Below are 19659 nucleotides of genomic sequence, written 5' to 3'. Positions count from 1 at the left end.
TTTTTTAACCAACTCTTATCAACACTGTAATCATTCTACAGTAAATATCCTTGCAGGTATACTTTTGTGTGTTTTTAAATAATTTCCTTATGATGAATTCTTAAGAATGAAATTGCTAGCTCAAAGGAGTTACAATATGTCAAGCTTTTATATCAATAATAATAATACCCATAAGAATAGTTCACAGTGAGCATGCTTACCATGAGCTGGGCCAGACTCACCATGACCCTCAGAGGTGGGTAATTCTCTTATCCTCATCCTGAGGATGAGAGAGCAGAGACTCAGGGAGTTGACATAACTTGCCCAAGGTCACACTGTTGTCTGATGAAAGATCAGGCCAGGCTTTGGGAGAAACCGACCGGAGCCTGGGATCTGTCCCTCTGTAGTCCTCGGGAAATCATTCATCGACTGGACACATTCCCCATTTGCTCCCTCTCCTCGGGGATACATTTGATTCATGTTCACAACCAGCCCACAATAAGACCCTCCTGTTGACCTTGGGAGGGAGAGGAACCAAACATGACCTTTTGGATAAGCCATTGGCTAAAGACAAAGATGAGAACATGCAGTAAATAAGAAATCACGTCGGCGAGGCACTGAGAGGTAAGACCTCCATTCTTCTGGCCTCGTGGTAGAGCTTCGGTACATCTTGGAACAGCCTTGAGATATTCACCAGGATCCCTACACTGCTTCTCACTTGGTCTTCAGAGCAATACCTTCCACTCTTTTCCTGGCTTGGATCAAAAGATAGCGTGATAGGGGGCATGGCCTTGTGGGAAGATGAAATATAAAATCAGTCCATGCATGCACGCAACAAATATTCACTGAAGAAGGATGCAGAGATGAAAGCCATCAGCTCTACCTTTGAGGAGATGCGGACCTGGTGAGTGGAGTGAGGATGGCAGCAGCATCGTTGGGCCGTGAGATGCAGTATTGGGAGGAAGATAAGAGCTAGCTCTCGAATAAGCCTGGGCTGAATTTGAATCTTATCTGTGCTACGTTGTGTGTCTGTGATGAGTCTCCGCATTCAGTTTTGCCATCCGTAAAATAAGGACCACAGCCCATCAGGTTGTTGTGAGAATAAATGAGATAATGCCCAGCAAATAGAAAGCACCCTATGGAGATCAGTCAATCAATCTGACTGGTTCACAGCCCTTACAGCTCACTCACAGGTAACCTAGCAACCCGCGGTCTCTGCGGGGAGAAGGCAAGGCCTCGGGCTGAAACCAGTGGTGATAGGAAGATTGACTTTCAGCTGGTTCTCCTGAAGACTCTAATCCAGATCACAAAGAAGATCCTGTCTCCTCTCCATCCTTTTATAAATGTGGGAGGTGGCAGGGATTGGGGGACCTCTGCTAGGGCACCAGGCACAATGCATCCAGCCATGCCTAGCCCCAGCACAGCTCTTGTGGGATGGGAGAAAGTGGACAGCATGCTAGCTCGGTGCTGTTGTACATTTCTTGGAGCCAATGCATGTATCATCTACAGAGGTTGTTCCTGTTGGGGCACAATTAACACATCACTTGTTAGCTATTACTGTTACTGAAGAGTTGGGTACAGGAGGTTTAAGAGCATAAAAATAGGTCACCGGGCCTAACTTGTGTGGGATCTTAGGATGGCTTCCTGAGGGAGGTGTTACCCAGTGCCACCACTGACCAACTCCTGACATATGTTATCTCACTTCATCCTCCAGAAACGCTATTCTAATCCCCATTTCTCTGGAGAGAACAATGGCTGCTAGAGTCGTTAAGTAGCATAGCCAGTGCCATGGACCACAGTTGGTGGCCAAGCGAAATCTTGAACTTGGATTCAACCCTGCCCTGTCTCAGCTTCCTCATATACAAAGTGGGGATAATGATGCATATTCAGTGGGGCTATTGTAAGCATTAGAGAAGGGAGCACACGTGAATCACTTAGAACAGTGCCCTGGGCTTATTAAATGTTACCTCATTGTGTCATCTGAGCAACTAGTAAACAAAAATACAGGAAAACTGCACAGTATTTACTGAAATCTCCTAAAAGCATTTCCTAAAGAGGTCATGTCCTCTCGGTAGTTGTATCACCAAAACTCCGCTATAATGGTATAGACTTCTCTTTGGGTGTTATTTCCTTTGGGCCTAAATGTTTTTCATTCATCCAAGAAGAGGGATGTGGACTGTAACTTAGGAGATAAGTGACTTTTTTTGGAGAGGGATGAGATTTGACTGAGAATGGGAAAAGGAGAAGTGATAGAGGTATTTAGAATGGGTGGCCAGGGATGTCCTTCCTGAGGTCGTGATGTTTAGGCAGGTCAGGACTGGCAAGAAGCAGGCCGCTGTATGAAGGGGAGGAAGAACAGGCCAGGCAAGAGGCATTCGCTTGTGCAAAGGCCCTGAGGCTGATGGGCTTTGCATGTTCATGGAAGAGAGGTAAGAGCAGTATGGCTGGAACACCAGGAGGAGTTAGGAGGTTGGCAAAAGGAACGGCCAACACCCAGCAAAGCCATCCAGACCTTTCCTGGCATGCTTTTTTTTCTACTTCACTGGGGTGTCTCCCGGTCCTCAGGTGCCCCATCCGCTTCTGCTAAAGTCTGACCCTCACACTTCTGAGCTCTGCCTTCCTCCCCCATCTCTGCTCAGAGGCATCTGAGGACACCTCCACACCAGGCCAGCCGCCAGAGATGCTGGCAGCTATAGCCGGGTTCTTGGAAAACTTAAGTGAGTCCAAGTTCAAGTCCTCGCTTGGCCACCAACCGTGGTCGATGGCACTGGCTGTGCTACTTAACATCTCTACAGCCTCTGTTCTCCAGAGAAATGGGGATGAGAATAGCATTTCTGGGAGGATGAAGTGAGATAACATGTCAGCATTTGCCATTATACCTGACACATAGCAGGTGCCCAGAAAAAAATAATAATGTTTTCTTACTTTTAATGGTTACTTTTTCTACTGCTGCAAGAGGTCATGTGATGAAAGAATCAAGAATTCCTTCGTGGCCTGCCTGGTGTTGCTCAGTGGTTGAGCGTGGGCCCATGAACCAAGAGGTCACAGTTCGATTCCTGGGCAGGGCACATGCCCGGGTTGCAGGCTCAATTCCCAGTAGGGGACCGGCAGGAGGCAGCTGATTGATGTTTCTCTCTCATCAGTGTTTCTATCTCTCCATCCATTTCCCTTCCTCTCTCTAAAATCAATTTTTAAAAAAAATTTTTTAAAAAAAGGAGAATCCTATCATGTAGCTGTCTTCCTCTTTGTTCCTTATTTTAAGGTACTGTGTTTGGATCCTCTCTGTCTTCATCTACTTGATGCTTGTCTGTGGAGTCTGACACATGAGTTGTCACAATCTACAAACACAGATACTGTGTCCTCTCAGCCTAGGGGCCCTCATGGCTGGTAGAGGAGTGAGTGGCCCTGGCAGTGCCTGCAGCTGGGCCAGTCGGCATCGCATGAAGTGACTCGTAGGTAGAACTGAGTGTCAAATCCTGAAAAAGGCAGGTAGGGCCACGCTAAGAGAAGCCAGCCCCCACTGGGCACGTGTCTGCCCTGTCATCCTTCCATGCTTCCCTTAACACTCAGCCTCTTTGAAGGAGAGACAGAAATCATGCTGAGCTTTAGTGAGGAATAAGCCGGGCGCACTTTGCCACGGGCCTGGCTGGAGGCAGAAGGAAGTTCGCGGGCCCTCACAAGTGACCCGCCACTGCGGGTCGGCACTGAATGCAAACAGAAACCCCATGGCAATGTGGCTTCAAGTAGCCCTCGCTCACACATGCTGCTTCCCTGCAAACCTACCCACAGCCGAGCGTGCCCTGCCATCTGAGGTTGAATCCACACCCAACATCGGTGGGAAATGTCAGCATTCATTCTTCTCCCATCCACATTGACCCTCACCAGCAGTTGGTCCAGATAGCAGTCGAGCTATTTTTCCCCTCTCCTGGGGTCCTGGGTGCAGGAATAACATCTTCCTGAAGGGCATGAGCCTGTCCTTAACCTTGCCCTCCTTGGCAGGTGTGTATCCGAGTGGCTTCCAGAAGCATCTCTGCTGCACTCGCCCTGCCTGTGGGTGCCTTCGCTTCTGGGACAGTGACAGGCCCATTCCGCCGTCCAACCTCCTCTGCTCTCTTCCAGCTCCTCTGGAAGCCACTCAGTTACCTTAATTACCATTCCTCCTCGGTCTCTGCCCAGAAGGAGAGCGGGGAGGGTTATAATTGGATCAAATATTTGCTGGGGTTTATTTCTCTGCCTCTCAAGCGCTCATAAAAGTTGCATTTTCATGTCACTTTGGGGTATGACTGATGACTCAAAGGCACAGCCCTTGAATTGCATGCCAACGAAGGCCAAGGAAAACGAGAGAACTTTGGGGGGAAGGGGTGTTGATTTGGGGTTCTGTGCTTTAGTGCCAAGTCGAGAGAGACAAGCTGCCTTGGGAGACAGACCTCCTCCTGCAGCCAGCCCGTGCGCACATACCCCCCTTACTGGGATTTGATCAAGGGCCCCTAATCCTCATCCAGGGCTTCTGTGCATCTAGGAGGCAGAATGTGCTGTGGAGCAACCTTCTTAGTCAACCAAGCACAGCCCGGTCCCCTGAGCATCCCATATCCAGGACTGAGCCTGATGGGTCTCTGAAGCAGAGGTGACAGATGTCCCTGGTACTAAGCCCGAGCAATCAATCCCTAGTGCAGGGACATAGAGAAGGAGATCTGGCCAGGGCCTGAGCTTTTGGAAAATGGCCTCCTTTGAATGTCTGCCAGGCCGCCAAGCAAGCTGGCCAGGCCACCGTCTAGGCATCGGGGCGAACTGAGGCTCCCCCAGACCAGATGGCCTCAGCGCTAACCAGCTTCTCACTGCGCTCCTGCTCCCCCACCCTGGAAGGTCCTCTCTGTGTTTGGCCAGGCTGGTCCTCCTTGTGTTTCTAGCCTCCAGCCCTTCCTCAGGTTACAGCAGCTGTGACTGATGCTACGTGATGCTGGTTGGTACATGTTAACCTACGAATAGAGTAACTGTAGATTCCAAACCAACACACTTTCTAGAGCAGTGGTTCTCAACCTTCTGGCCCTTTAAATACAGTTCCTCATGTTATGACCCAACCATAACATTATTTTCGTTGCTACTTCATAACTGTAATGTTGCTACTGTTATGAATCGTAATGTAAATATCTGATATGCAGGATGGTCTTAGGCGACCTCTGTGAAAGGGTCATTCGACCGCCAAAGGGGTCGCAACCCACAGGTTGAGAACCGCTGTTCTAGAGGGAAAGAAGGAACAGGAGGTGTAAACTGGGACACTCCTGGGCGAACTGGGTGAACTCGACTCTCCACCCATAATAGGTTGGAACTTTTCCAACAGAGGATGCTGCCATTCCTTCCTGGGGGTTCTCTTACCACCTGCTAAGACATGGATTCGATGCTGGGACTGACTACCATCTCGGGGAGTGAGTTGGGAAGGAAGAGAAGCATGAGGTCAATATCCGGGAAGGCTCTGCTGAAATAACAAATAAGCCTCAACATCCCAGTGGCTTCATTTAATAAGTGGTCCTTGCTCACTTGTGTTATAATTTTGGGCTCTCCTCCGAGTGTTGATTCTAGGGTCCAGGACACTCCTGTCTTGTGGCGCCCACATCTTGGGCTTTAAGAGCGTCTGTAGGGGACTGCATGGGATGTTGAACTGAATACATCCCACAGCTCACGTCCCATTAACTGGAGCACCATCACATCCTTCCATCTGGTGGCAAGGAGGCTGGAAAGGAGCCAGACCGGATATGGACAACGACCGGCAGTCACTGCCACAGTGGTCACTACGGAACAGAGTCAAAGGAGGAAGGGAAGGAAGACAAGGAAACAAGCCAAGAGAGCCCAGAGGAAGAAAGCCCGCATTGTCCATCATCCTATTGGGAACTGGAAAAGTGAGGTCGTAACAGCCTTATGAAGTCACCTCTCAAATTGCGATGATATATATGAATACACAAACACCTTGGGCCACGGTGTCCCACCATAGGCATGTTCTGCACTGGGTGGTGCGTGGTCCTATGTTGCTGACTATAACACTACCCTTTTCTCTCCCATTCAAGAAAACCCATGAGAAACTAGAAAATTAAAGAACAAGTCTTTATTATTGAATACATTCCAACTTAGTTTCTTTTCAGTGGAACTCGTTGACAAATTCAGTGTTTTATTTGTTTGATATTTAACAAATATCTATTCATTAGACTCCACTGGAGATCCATTAGATATAGCAGTGAATTATAATCATGATAGCAGAAACTTTTAAGGCATGCTTAGCTGTGGTTTGATGTAGACACTATTATTAGCCCCATATTAAAAGTAAGTAGACTGAGGCGCAGAGAATTTAAAGGGCTTGGGCAAGTGTCACAGAAGTCACTGGCAGAGCTCGGATTCTAACCCAGGCAGCCTAGCTCCGAAGTCCCCACTCTTAACTACTCAGACCCAATCCCTGCCCTCCTGGGGTTTGCATTCTTCTGAGTAGACTGACAGTAGACATAACAACAAATTATATCAGTTTAGAGGGTGAGAAGTGCTTTGAAAAAAATTAAGCACAATAAAGGGCTGGGGACGCAGCAGCCACCGTATCATCACAGCCCATGCTCTGTGCGAGAGCCACCAGCTCGTGGATCCTTCCTTAAATGAAAACTGCCCTCCATGCTTCTTTGGCAGGATGCTGAGGGACCAGCCAGAATAAATGTCTTCTCTCTCCTCTGACAAATGCCTCTTCCTGGGGTAATTGGATTGGTGGGACAGTGAGCACTGCCGTGAGCCCTAAGCCATTTCTGTGCCCCTTGGCCAGTCAGCCAGTCCCAAAAGAGATGACGGATGCCCAAATTAATAATGAGCAATGGCCCACACATGAAATCACCTTCCCCCAGCGTTTCCTCATGGGGGTGATACCCCGGCCCCCAGATGAAGTACATTCTTCTCACCTCGGCGCCGAGGCAGTTCTGCTCATTCCTCTGGCTGACAGCAATTTGTGGGCATGGGTCCTGGTAGCTGGACGTTGATGAGGTTGCTAAGGAACAAATGTTTTGGTTACAAAGGCCTCCGAAAGCAGCATCGCTTTGTCATATCACTTCACATCATTTATTTTGTCCCTTAAAGACAGCTATGACCAAGGGGATATGGGTTTGAGGGAAGCTAAATACAAACACCCGTTTCCTGAGAAACGGGGGAAATTTCCACTCCCCAAGCAATGACTATCCAACCCCCCAGGTGTCAAAAACGAAGATCGTGAGCTTCTCTTCTATTATTATGATTTGCAAGTAAGTGACTCACAATCACAAAGTATTTAATTAAATGGTTATTATTGTCCAGGCACTGCCCTAAGCGTTACCTCATGCCATCCTTATAGCAACCCAGAAAGGTGGGTGTTAGTGTTCCCTCGCAAGCAGACCAGGAAGAAGGTAAAGTAGGTTTGCCCAACTTCAAAAGGCAGCAGATGGCAGAGTCGGAATTCAAAACCCTGGTTTGCCTGATGGCAAAACCTTTATACTTAGGATTATAGACTCTTTTCTTTTCAGTGATCACATTTCAAGATGGGAAAAGCCAGCAATTCTGATAACAGGGAAGTCACATTAGTAGAAGCCTGGAGTTTTGTTCTATGAAGTTTGTAGAAGGGGTTCCAGTTGATGTCTGTAACCTACAAAAAACCTTTTATGGAGGGAAAGTGGTGAGACGGAGCTTAATCTCACCGTGGTGGTTTTTATCTACTAAAGATCTACAGTTTGTCTTCTGAGAGTCACCGTGTATTTAAATGACTTTTTGGTTGCAGTGATTTTGAAAGAGTTCACAAGATGAGCCCATTTTTACCCCGGTCTTACCAATTTTCATGTCAACAAAAAAGAAACACTGGTGTCCTCTTCACCTTTTCCTTCATCCTCTCTGCCCAGCCCACGCTCAAACACTGTCCTCTCTGCCTTAGAAATGTGCCTTCAAAGTTGTCCCCTCTTCCCAAGCACTATCCTATTCAAGACCCATGTCACCAGTTTCTGTTATTCCTTCCCAACTGGTCTCCCTGATTCATTTCATTCTCCCTCTAGAACATCTCATATCCTGACTCTACATGCGAATGCTTCAAAACATTCCTTTTATTGCTTCAGTCACTGCTCAAGGACCTTCAGGGGCTCCCTCTTGGCCATCACTGTTCTCTATGATAGGCTTCTCATGAGTCGCACTTGCTGTCCCCATCCCCCCATCCTGATAGTCTTTGCTGACCACTCCCTCTCTCACTGATGACTTCCAGTTCTGAACCTGGTTTCCACTAAAATAGAGCAATGATGGCAAAGACAAAGAGATGGTTACTATTTCATTGCTGGGCTTTCCGAGGCCAGGCACTGTGAGGGCATAGACATTGCAGCTAAACAGTTCTAGGTCCAAATTTTTGCTTGGCCACTCAGTTGCTGTGTGATTTCTAACTAGTTGCATGGCTACTCTGAACCTCAGTTTTCTTATCTGTAAAAGAAGATAGAAATAACATCTACCTTATAAGGTTTTTGCAAGATATGAATTGGATGATGATGAGAGATTCTAACATGTATTTTGTATTTGCTCTGTGCCAGGCACGGTTCTAATTATTATCTTTTTCCACCCAGCCTGTGTTGTTCAGTGGTTGAGCATTGACCTATGAGCCAGGAGTTAATGGTTTGATTCCCGGTCAGGGAACATGCCCAGGTTGTGGGCTCAATCCCTAGTAGGGGGCATGCAGGAGGCAGCCAATCGATGATTCTCTCTCATCATTGATGTTCTGATCTCTCTCTTTCCTTCCTCTCTCTGAAATCAATAAAAACATATTTATTATTTTATTCCTCATAACAATCCTATAATGTCAGTACTATGATTTTCCCAGGTTTGCAGATGGAGAAAGAGCTGGAGAACAGGGAGAGGGTGGAGAAAGAAGATGACAAAAATGAAGAAGAAATCAAAACTTTGGGTTTTAAAGCTTTTGGGATTTTAAAAAGAGATTGTGACCGTTAGTAATACAACTATTAGCAGTAATTATAAGCATAGTAAATGGCAACTGTTACTGCAACATTTGTGACTCTCATTTTACTGGAGGAGCTCATTGTAAAATGTACTGGAAAGTATGTCTCTGGTAACTCATGGGGTGGGAAGGATGGGGGTCACAGGATTGGGTCTGCACCGAGTGTCTCACGTATCACTCTCTTCTCCTCCTAGTATGACTTCATGGAGCGCCTGGATGGGAAGGAGAAGTGGAGCGTGGTCGAGTCGCCCAGGGAACGCCGGAGCATACAGACCCTGGTTCAAAACGAGGCCGTGTTTGTGCAGTACCTGGACGTGGGCCTGTGGCACCTGGCCTTCTACAATGATGGCAAAGACAAAGAGATGGTTTCCTTCAACACTGTCGTCTTAGGTAGGTCAGGCCTCTCTGAGGTGACGTGCCACGGAGGAGGGGAGGGCAAGTTCTGGGCTTCTCTATAGGGGACACATCTCCCAAGGCGGTTCCTACTGAGTGGAGGACCCAAGCAGAATCCTTGATGTACTAGTGAGCCTCAGAATATCACCCACCTCAAATGAGCCCTGACTAAAACAGGAATAAAATAGGAATCTCGCCTAAATCATGCGAGATTCACCGTGGGTCCCAAGGATTCAGTGTGGTGAAGGCCTTGAGTCAGACCACCTGGCCCAGGTCCTGGCCACACAACCCAGGCAGGTCACTGGACTGCTGGAAGCCTCAGTTTCCTCATGTGGAACGGAACCTCTAGAGCCCGCCTCACAGGGCTGTTGTGAGGATTAAATAAGATAAACATATAAATCTCAAACATGTGATAGAGATATTAAATATTGACCACATCTACTCACTTTCTCTTAAAAATCGAGGAAAACTTGCCCTGGCTGGGTAGCTTGGTCGGTTGGAGTGCCATCTGTGCACCAGAAGAATACAGGTTCAACTCCCGGTCAGGGCACATACCCAGGGTTGCGGGTTCAATCCCCAATCAGGGAGCATGCGGAGGAGGGGGGGAACCGATTAATGTTTCTGTCTCACATCAATGCATCTCTCTCCCCCTCCTTCCCTCCACTCCTCTCTGTCTCCCTCCCTCCACTCCCTCTCTCTAAAGTAAGAAAAAAAATTATCCTTGGGTGAGGATTAAAAAGAAATTAAGGAAAGCTCAAACACAAAGCTTAAAAAAACTCAAAAATAAATCAGGGAAAAGACAGATATAAGAAAAAAAATCATAACTTTGTTCCCAAGTAGGTAAATATCAAAATGCTCTAATTAAGTACTTGTCATTTGGGGCTTTTTTTAGCCCTGCTTTTGATTAGCTATCAAAGGAAAAGCTAAGATTTTATCCAAATTTTCTTCTTATATGTGCATACAAGCCCTACAAGAGCCATTAGTTTGAGATTTCATGAAGTTTTCTAGAGAAAACCATAAGAATTTTAACAATCAAATAAGCTACAGATATTTTCATGAAATTTATTTTGTCATTAGATTTTAATCTTTTTACTAATGATAATAAGTGGTCCTGGGTAGGAACTTGCTGAATCGGAGCAGGTTGTAGACCCATTCCACAGAGGAATAAACTGAGGTTCAGACTACTAAGTCCCTCAGGGTCCCAGGATGTGAAAATGGTAGAAACAGCATGGGCTTCTGGGCTTTGCCCTTTGCCTTTCTGCAGCACCTTGTTGTCCCAGCAGCATCTGGTTGCGGATCTCAAGGGTCACTGGAGATGCCTGGATAAGGTGGTCTCATGAGGAAAGATCTGGTTGATCCAGGATTAAATCCCAGCTTGTCTTTCCCACATCCTCCCTAGAAAAGTCACTTACCTCCTGAGCCTCAGTTTTGTTTGTGGGAAGGTAGTGAGCAAGTCCCTGAAGGGTAGATGATGTGACATCATGTATGGAACACACCAAGGATGGAGCTGGTAGTCCCTATATGAGAGCTGATGGTGGGGCCTTGTACAGCTGTTTCTCTATTGACTGCATTTGAAGAACTTCTCTACTGGCCCCAGGATTTCTCTGAGGGCCTTGCTGATTCTTGAAAAATCTATGTTATCAAATCTGAAATTCTTCATCAGAATGACACAAAATCAAATGGGCTTGAAATTCATCCTCATTCCTTCTGCTCAGGAAAGATTGGCCCCATCAGGGCAGCCAAATGCTCCAAAGCAGGGATTGGCACACCAGAGCCCACAGGCTGAGCCTGGCCCACGGCCTGTTTTTACAAATAAAGTTTTATTGGAGCACAGCCATGTTCATCTGTTTATATATTGTCTGTGGCAGCTAAAATGACAGAGTAGTTGAAACAGTGACAGTTTGGCTCACAAAGCCCAAATATTTACTGTCTGTCCCATTCCAGAAAAACTATGCCAACCCCTGCCCTAAAGTAACATCGCAAATTCTGTATGACCAAAGTCCCCCGAGAAGTCGCCCACAGTCGGGAGATTTCAGCATCAGGTTTGGTACCCAAGGGGGGAAATGCAAAAGGATGAAAACCAGCTTAAAAAAGAAGACGCCGGCAACAACGTCGAACTAGTTTGAGATGTTGAGATTGAAAAAAGCAACCTTTAGCTTAGGAACAGGAGGAGAAATGATATCCCTTTTGTCACCTTGTGTTTGAACTCATGCATAACAGCGCAAATCACGCACTGCAGCTGGCTTAGTTGGAGTCCACAAGCACTTGGTTAATAACAAAAACAACTACCACACAGGGTACCAGCCCCTGGATTAGGCCCTTTGTGGGGACTGTCTCCATCAGCCCATGGCCTCGCCATTGGGAGGTACTGCCAAGACCCCGAGAAGTTAAACAGCTTGCTCAAGGTCTCACACAATTGGTAAGAGGTGGAGTCAGGATTCAAACTCTCCAGAGCCTGTGCTCTTAACCACTGTATTGCTTTGAATTCCAGCCAAAGAAATCCCTTTCCCCTGCACAGAAGGTTTTCTGGGGGTCAGATTATCTAATAACAGCTTCTGCCCCCCACCTCCTCTATCCACATAGACCCAGGCAATTGCCGTAGTGGGATGCCCTTCCCCCACACCATTACCCTCACCCGCCTGCCCATCAGAGCTGGGAATAGCTGTTCTCCCCAGAGGCATTCTCCCGTCTGGACTGCAGCTCAAAGAGAGAGAAAGGCAAAGGTAATCGGCCTAATAGTTGGGCAGACTCCTCAATACAGCAATGATAGTGATTGGCCCGCTATACGGGGCAAAGAACAGTGTTTTATTTGGTTCAGAGGGTCTCCCACACGTATCTATCATGAGAATGTTCTCCATCGAGAGCAGCCAGGAGCGCTGAAAGTCTGGTGATAGGAACAGAAGGGAAAATGTTAGACGGTGTCAACCAGCGGACACTCTAAACATACCTTTGACTTGGGAAAGTCTTGGGGTGCATTTTGGAGAGAAGCGGCCTGCTATCGGAAGAGAGTGTCATCTCAGGAGCAAAGAGATACACTCTCGCAGTGCGGGTTTAGGGGAGGCTGCGGCCACGTGTGAAATCCCACTGCCCTGGCTTCCTCCCATTGCCTGCCATTGTCTCCTCCGAAAACCTACACCAAGTGGACAAAAAGGAAAGCTGATAATGTCGGCAGTCATACTTAATTTGGGGGCGGAAAAGGGCCTGAAGAGGGTGGGCTCCCTTTATATTTCAGCCTTAATGTTTTTTGGTCAAAAGCTGGAGAAGTGCTTGAGATAGGTGACCTTGGGAAATTAAATGAAAACTGCTCTTTATTAAAGATTTTGCTTCTTTTGGATTCTTCTTCCCTCCTATGTGCACACACACACACACACACACACATGCATGCACACGCCCATTTTGACTGCTGTTGACCAAGGACTCACTGTGCACCAAGCGTGGAGGATACCCGAGTGAGCACTTCCGATCTGGTCTCTTTCTCAGGGAGCTCAATGAGAAAAGACAGGGATGGAAAGAGGCAATTATAAGAATTATAAGAATTTAGGAAACACTGGGGCAGACTCAGAACCCAGACACTCAGGAGCTAAATGTTTGCTAAACTGGGACTGTGGGGTACATGCCTCGGTTAAAGGGCAAGGCAGGCCTTGCAGCCCAGCGAGAGCCTGTGCAAGACCTCAGGCCTTTGGCATGGGCCTGTGGTGGCCATGAGCTCCCTGGACCTTCACTGCTTTGCCTCTGAAGTTGTTTGGTTTCAGAAAAGGGTCCTTTGGCTTCAGCGATGTCAGTTTCCACCAAAGCATCCGAGGCCCAGATAGGCTGTGAGAACCAATCCCTGCCTTGCTGCAGGAGTGATTTCTTAAAATACAAGCTGGATGGTGCCCTCCGACATTGAAAACTTCTCATCTGTTCCCATCGGACCCAGGATAAAATCCACCAGAGCCACGGGGGTTACAACAGCTGCGAAGGGAGACGCTGTAGAAAGCCCTGCCGCATGGTTTAGTTTTCCAGGGCAGAGTGGGAATAAATGGGAACTTCCGTTTAAAGGAGAAATCTGCTTTGCCTTCCAGGCAACAACAGGAACAATTAGACTTGAGGGTCTTTCACCAGATCCATGTCCCCAGCTCCCCAGGGGCTGCGTCATGTCAACGTTTGGGCACAGTGTGGCCTGTGTGTTTTGTTTCATCATCTTAGCAATTTGGAACCTGGAAGTCTATTTTAATTTAAAGTAAAATTAGGTAATAATAATCTTTAAAAAAGATGTGTATTTCTGTACAGCTCCAACTCAATGTGAAAATGTTCCAAATGACCCCTTTGAAGGTATTACTTGAGAGTACAGATAGAAAGATAAACCATGAAATCAGAAGGCCGTGTAGGTCAGAACAAACAGGGACTAATTGATTTTCATGAAATAAGATCCACAGAAGCTAGGCATGTAAGGGCTATTGTATAACCCAAAACTTACTACTTAACGAGCCCCCAAATCATGCCTGAATTGATCAATCTCACATAGGTAGGTTTTTCCTTGTGAAAATCCCTTACAGCAGGGCATATTTTTACTCTACAGACCTGGGGTGTGGAACAACTGCTGTCATGTGGACAATCACCCTCTATACCTGAGGTGATGCCCACTGGCAGTCCAGCTCTCAGATTGGCTGGATGACAGGCTGGGGGAGGAAGGGCTCCGAGTGTTTAAAACTTAATATTCAAACATGGGGAATTTCAGGTTTTATATCCAGATAAGTCGTTTCTTCTGAAAAAGCCAAAGCAGCAGCAAAATTAGCCCCACAGTCCTGCCTGGGTCCATCAGGTGGACAGCGGTGGTTACGTCCATGCATTGTCCAAGTTGCCCTAGTCCCCACCAACCCCTATTCTCTTCCTTCACTCACTGATGCTCCTCCCTACTGGTCCCCTGAGGTCGCTGTCACTGGTCTTTAAAACGGTAGGTGGCTGCTTATTAAGTTGCTTCACCAGCAAATGGAGGAAAAGGTAACTGCTAAACTTCTCTCTCTTTCAGATTCAGTGCAGGACTGTCCACGTAACTGCCACGGGAACGGCGAATGCGTGTCCGGGCTGTGTCACTGCTTCCCAGGATTCCTAGGAGCGGACTGTGCCAAAGGTACTTACCCCTACTTCCCTGCCATGGTTGGAAAACAGAACACAGGCTTCTCGGAGGAGCGGGGAGGGGAGGAGAGGGGAAAAGAGAAGGGGCACCCAAGTGGCCTCCCACCAAATCCCACTGGGACGTCTTGTAAGCCCATGCGTGCTAGAAGCCCTAGCCCTTTGGCAAAGAGTAGGGCTTGATTTATGACAATTGGCCAGTATACCTATAGGAGCAGGGCAGTTATCCTTGGCACCAAGGTGTGCTGAGGAGAAAGATTTGCTGAAAATGAGATGCTTGGATTTCCTGTAAAAGCAGAAGTGAATTACCATCACTCCTTTCTTATAATCATTAGCTTCTATGTAATGGAAGATTAAGCATCTCAGGGTTAGTAAATTTCGTTCATTCTGGCCAGCTATGCTCTTAATCTAGGAAGTGCTATTTATCTTGGTGGAATCGGTTTTAAATTGTATTATTAATTTATCTGCGCTGCTTTGCACAGGATTGCTGGGGCCCTGGGATTCTTGGGGGAAAGGTAATAAAAGAAAGAAAATGACTCTCATAGGAACAGGGGGTTTAAGGGCTGCATGCCTGTTTGCAAGAGACCTTGAGCTTGACCTTCAAGTGACACAATCAGACACAAGAGTAGCAGAGAACAGAGCTTCTCACGCTTTTGAGACACGGTGCACCCACATGTGCATATGCTAGATAAATGCAACCAAAACATTGAAAGGAAACTTTCACAAAGCAACACTTGCCTTTACTCTGTTCCTTTTCTATTCTAACCTACTTCATTTTTTTCTTTGACTTTTTAAATTTTTGTTTATCTTTTGTTTGTTTTCATCTGTATTATTGAAAGTACTACATAGTCCCCTTTTCCCCCCTACCCTACTTTATTTTTTAAAAAAATACTGGTTAAGTCGGGCTGGTGTGGCTCAGTGGTTAAACATCAACCTATAAACCAGAGATCATGGTTTGATTCCTGGTCAGGGCACATGCCCAGGTTGCAGGCTTGATCCCCAGTAGGGGCTGTGCAGGAGGCAACCAATCAATGATTCTCTCTCATCATCGATGTTTCTATCTCTCCCTCTCCCTTCCTCTCTGAAATCAATACAAATATTTTTTCTAAACACAGGTTACAATTATATTGATTTCCCACCCACCAATAGGTCATCTCCCAGTCTGAACAGCAGTAGTGGAGAGGGCCTGAGCCCTTGCTCTGCCATTAAGTATCTCCGTGACCTTGAGCAAGTGATCAAACATCTCTGCATCTTGACTTCCTCCTCTGGAAAAGTGGGGAGCCCCTTCCTGAGTTCGTTGTGAGCATGGTGTGACACACCCCACGCCCTTAGCAGAACGCATTGTGAGCCCTCAAAGGGTTTATTGTTTACCGCCTTTTAATTCATGCACATTATATTTACTTACATAACCTTTTCGTTGTTTGTATGTGCTCTTCAGTTAAAGACCATCCTTCCTTGAGGTTCTGAGAGCGAGGCAATTATCAATATATTAGTAGCTGTTCTGGTAATGCTCCATGGTGCCACCCCTCTTCCCATGCTCGCCGCAGGTGCAGGGGAAAATCCTATTTCACATACTCATAATATTTCGAGGACTTGCTGAACGATGACTGATGACTGAATGGGGCTTTTTTGTGCCTGAAGTTCTGAATTTGGTTGCATGTGTGTAAGGCTCATTCCTAAATGGCACCCATTAATGCGGAAGATTCGGTTAACTTGTCAGATACAAAAAGAAAAGACAGCACGAAGACACGGATGGTTCTCTCGGCTGCTCTTCCCCTTAGCACTCTCTGCCTATTGGCGTGGGGACACATCCCCACGCAGACCGTGGGGCCTGGACCTGGGGTTCCCAGGGGCCCTGATGGAGGAAGATGGTCAGAGCGCCGCGTCCCCGGGCTGGATGCTTTTCCTGGGAAGGCTTTACAGGAGAGAAAACCTCAGTATCATTTGAATGGCTCTTCTTGCATAATCTAATTTTCCTGGGAGTGAAGGCATTGATGGGGGCAAGGACAGAGCGGTCCTTTTACATGTGCCTGCAGACAGGCCGAGCACTCGGCTGCACGGTCTGTGAGCTGTAAATGTATATTAACACCGACACACATCGATGCATTATTAATCCCCAAAACCATGTGTGTTCCGGCGGCACATCCAGCAACTGGCCTTTCAGGCCTAAGTACCCCGGCCATTTAAGAACCCTCCGCTCTAAATCCATTTGCCGACGAGCGGCCACTCTGCATTATGGATCTGTAATGGGGTGTGCATTTAGCTGCTTAAAAGGACTCTCGGTGTGTTTTGCATTCACCACCTGTGCTGGGGCGGGGCGCCCCTCCGAGTGTGCATTAGCCGCGGTGTATAATTGATCCTTGCGAAACGAATATTGAGTGGCTGTTAAGAGTAGTTACTCCTGCATCCTCGGAAGCTGTTCCTGAAATCAGCCTTTGAACTCGGACATTTTAATTTCGCTGTTGATGCATACGGTTGACAAGATTGAAGCGTTTAAAGAATAAAATTGCTTTCTCCTTGTTTCCCCCTTTATCCTTGGCTGAACAGTGTTAGGAGGAAGCTTCTCTCTCTGTGCCCCAAAGATGTTCCTTCCATGGTATTTCTGAAATGGACCCAGTTTTGGCTCTTGCATTAACAGCACTTTCTTCTTTACTCCAAGCCCTTCTTGCCCGAACTGCATTCTTTCATGGACCACCTTAATGTTTTTTGCCAAATTCATGGGCCATCAGTATTATGATTTATTTAACACTAGAGGCCCGGTGCATGAAATTCGTGAACGGGTAGGGTCCCTAGGCTCTTAAAGTCAGCTCAGCATGTTGACATGGGAAATTTTACCTTAAAAGGAACAATGTTCAGTCCGGCCAGTGTAGTTCAGTGGTTGAGCGTCGACTGATGACTAGGGGGAGGTCATGGTTCAATTCTAGGTCAGGGCACATGCTCAGATGGTGGGCTCAATCCCCAGTAGAGGGTATGTAGGAGGCAGCCAATCGTTGTTCCTCTCTCATTAATCTTTTTCTCTCTCTCCCTCCCTCTTCCTCTCTCTGAAATCAATCAAAATATTTTTTTTTAAAAAGGAACAGTGTCCAAATCAAACATTTTTTTAAAGAACACTGGAATCAATGTAATTGGTAGGAAATATTAATCCCACCTGTAACCCTTTCAGCAGCATTCAATCCAAGTCAGCTTCTCACACTGATTTCCTATCGAGGATGCCAAAGTGGACCTGAGCACTGGGAAGCCATCCTTGCTCCTCTAACCCCTCATCTCCTGAGTCCTGGCTCCTGAAAAGTAACAACACCCACTAACTACACCTGTATGGTAATGTGAGAGCCCTGTAAAAACGGACACCCCGCTTCTAGTGGGTGAATGGAATGATCAGTGCCAGACTTACTTGGCTATGTTAAGCCTCTACTTCAGATTATTTCTAAACTAGAGGCCCAATGCACAAAATTTGTGCAAGAGTAGGCCTGCCTTCCCCCGGCTGCCGTCACCAGCTTCCCTCTGGCACCCGGGACCCAGGCTTCCCTCAGGCCACCGGCAGACACCCAGGACCCAGGCTTCCCTCACAGCCCCAGCTTCGTCTGGAATGTCATCCAGAAGGACATCCGGTCTTATTAGCATATTATACTTTTAATATTATAGATAAGAATCATTGTTAAGTACTAAATATGTTCCAGGCATTGTGCAGAGTACTTAATACATACTTTTTCTTCTTTATATCAACATCAAGTAAATCCTATTTTAACCACCTTTCCCAATGTTTATAGCATCTACACTAATAAAAGACAAAGATGCTAATTGACCATACCTTCGCTGCGCCCATCAGCCAATCAGAAGAGTATGCAAATTAACCCAATAAAGATGGCCGTTAAATATGCATACTGCAGGCAAGCCGGGGCAGCGCCATCCGCTGCCCGCCCCAACCCTGGGATCAGGCCTGCCGTGTATGTGACCCAGAGCGGCAGGGCAGGCATCGTGGGATTGGGCCTGCCATCTGCCACCCAGGAAGCAGGCCTAAGCCAGCAGGTGGTTATCTCCTGAGGGGTCCCAGACTGTGAGAGGGCACAGGTCGGGCTGAGGGACACCCCTCTCCCTGCCAGTGCACAAATTTTTGTGCACTGGGCCTCTAGTATATATATCTTTTTTATATATATATTTTATTAATTTTTTACAGAGAGGAAGGGAGAGGAATAGAGAGTTAGAAACATTGATGAGAGAGAAACATCCATCAGTTGCCTCCTTCACACCCCCTACTGGAGATGTGCTTGCAACCAAGGTACATGCCCTTGACTGGAATTGAACCTGGGACTCTTCAGTCCGCAGGCCGACGCTCTATCCACTGAACCAAGCCAGTTAGGGTTATCTTTTTTTTTCTTATTGATTTCAGAGAGGAAGGGAGAGGGAGAGAGAAATAGAAACATCAGTGATGAGAGAAAAATCATTGATCAGCTGCCTCCTGCATGCCCCACACTGGGGATTGAGCCTACAACCCAAGCATGTTCCCTGACCGGGAATCAAACTGTGACTTCCTTGTTCATAGGTCGACACTCAACCACTGAACCATGCAGGCTGGGCCCAATGATTACAGCTTTTTATATGTGAAATCATTTTAGCCTTGTGGACAAATTGTGAAAATAGTACACAGAGTTTCTATATAGGGTTCACCCCTAATGTCAACATTTTAAATTACCATAGTCCTATTATTGAAACCAGGAAATTAACATTGATGCAATGCTATTGACTAATTTTCAGACTTGTTTTTCCAGTTTTGCTCTTTTATTCCAGCCCAGATCCCACACTGCCTTTTCTGGTCACGTCTCCTGAGTCCCCTCCTCTCTGAGGGTTCCTCAGGCTTTTCCTGTCTTCTGTGCCTCCCATCACGTTGACCGTTTTGAAGGGTGCTGTCAGGTATTTTGCAGCACATCCCTCAGTGTGGTCTACCTGATGGTTTCTCGTGACTTGATGGAGGTTATGCATTTTTAGTGGGGTGCCGTGCCCTCCTCAGTGAAACCTATCAAAGATGCAGTTCTGATTTTTAATAAGAAAAAAATGTAAAATGTGGTTGTGTGTGAGTGTCAGTATGTATGTGTGTGTACCTTCCCTGTGCCCACCCCCCTTCCCCTTGCACATAAAGCAGAGACGCCGGAGGCCCTACCCCCTTGGTCCAGCACGGTTATTGGTGGCTGTCACAG

The 19659-nt window shown here is 46.9% G+C and overlaps 1 protein-coding gene across 10 annotated transcripts in view; it reads left to right on the top strand.

Moving 5' to 3' along the window:
• The window catches only part of TENM2 (teneurin transmembrane protein 2), a 1191402-nt gene that overhangs the window by 1028737 nt on the left and 143006 nt on the right, over window positions 1–19659 (top strand). For all 10 annotated transcript variants that reach the window (XM_070414454.1, XM_070414453.1, XM_070414452.1 and 7 more), the window contains 2 exons: window positions 9154–9349; window positions 14364–14465. In XM_070414454.1, the coding sequence (XP_070270555.1) occupies window positions 9154–9349; window positions 14364–14465 (298 nt within the window). The remainder of the gene's footprint in view (window positions 1–9153; window positions 9350–14363; window positions 14466–19659) is intronic.

Source organism: Myotis yumanensis, unplaced genomic scaffold (assembly GCF_028538775.1).
Source record: "Myotis yumanensis isolate MYYU_CA2020_CCGP unplaced genomic scaffold, mMyoYum1.0.hap1 SCAF_5, whole genome shotgun sequence".
Lineage (NCBI taxonomy): Eukaryota > Metazoa > Chordata > Mammalia > Chiroptera > Vespertilionidae > Myotis > Myotis yumanensis.
This window is presented reverse-complemented; position numbering and strand designations above follow the sequence as displayed.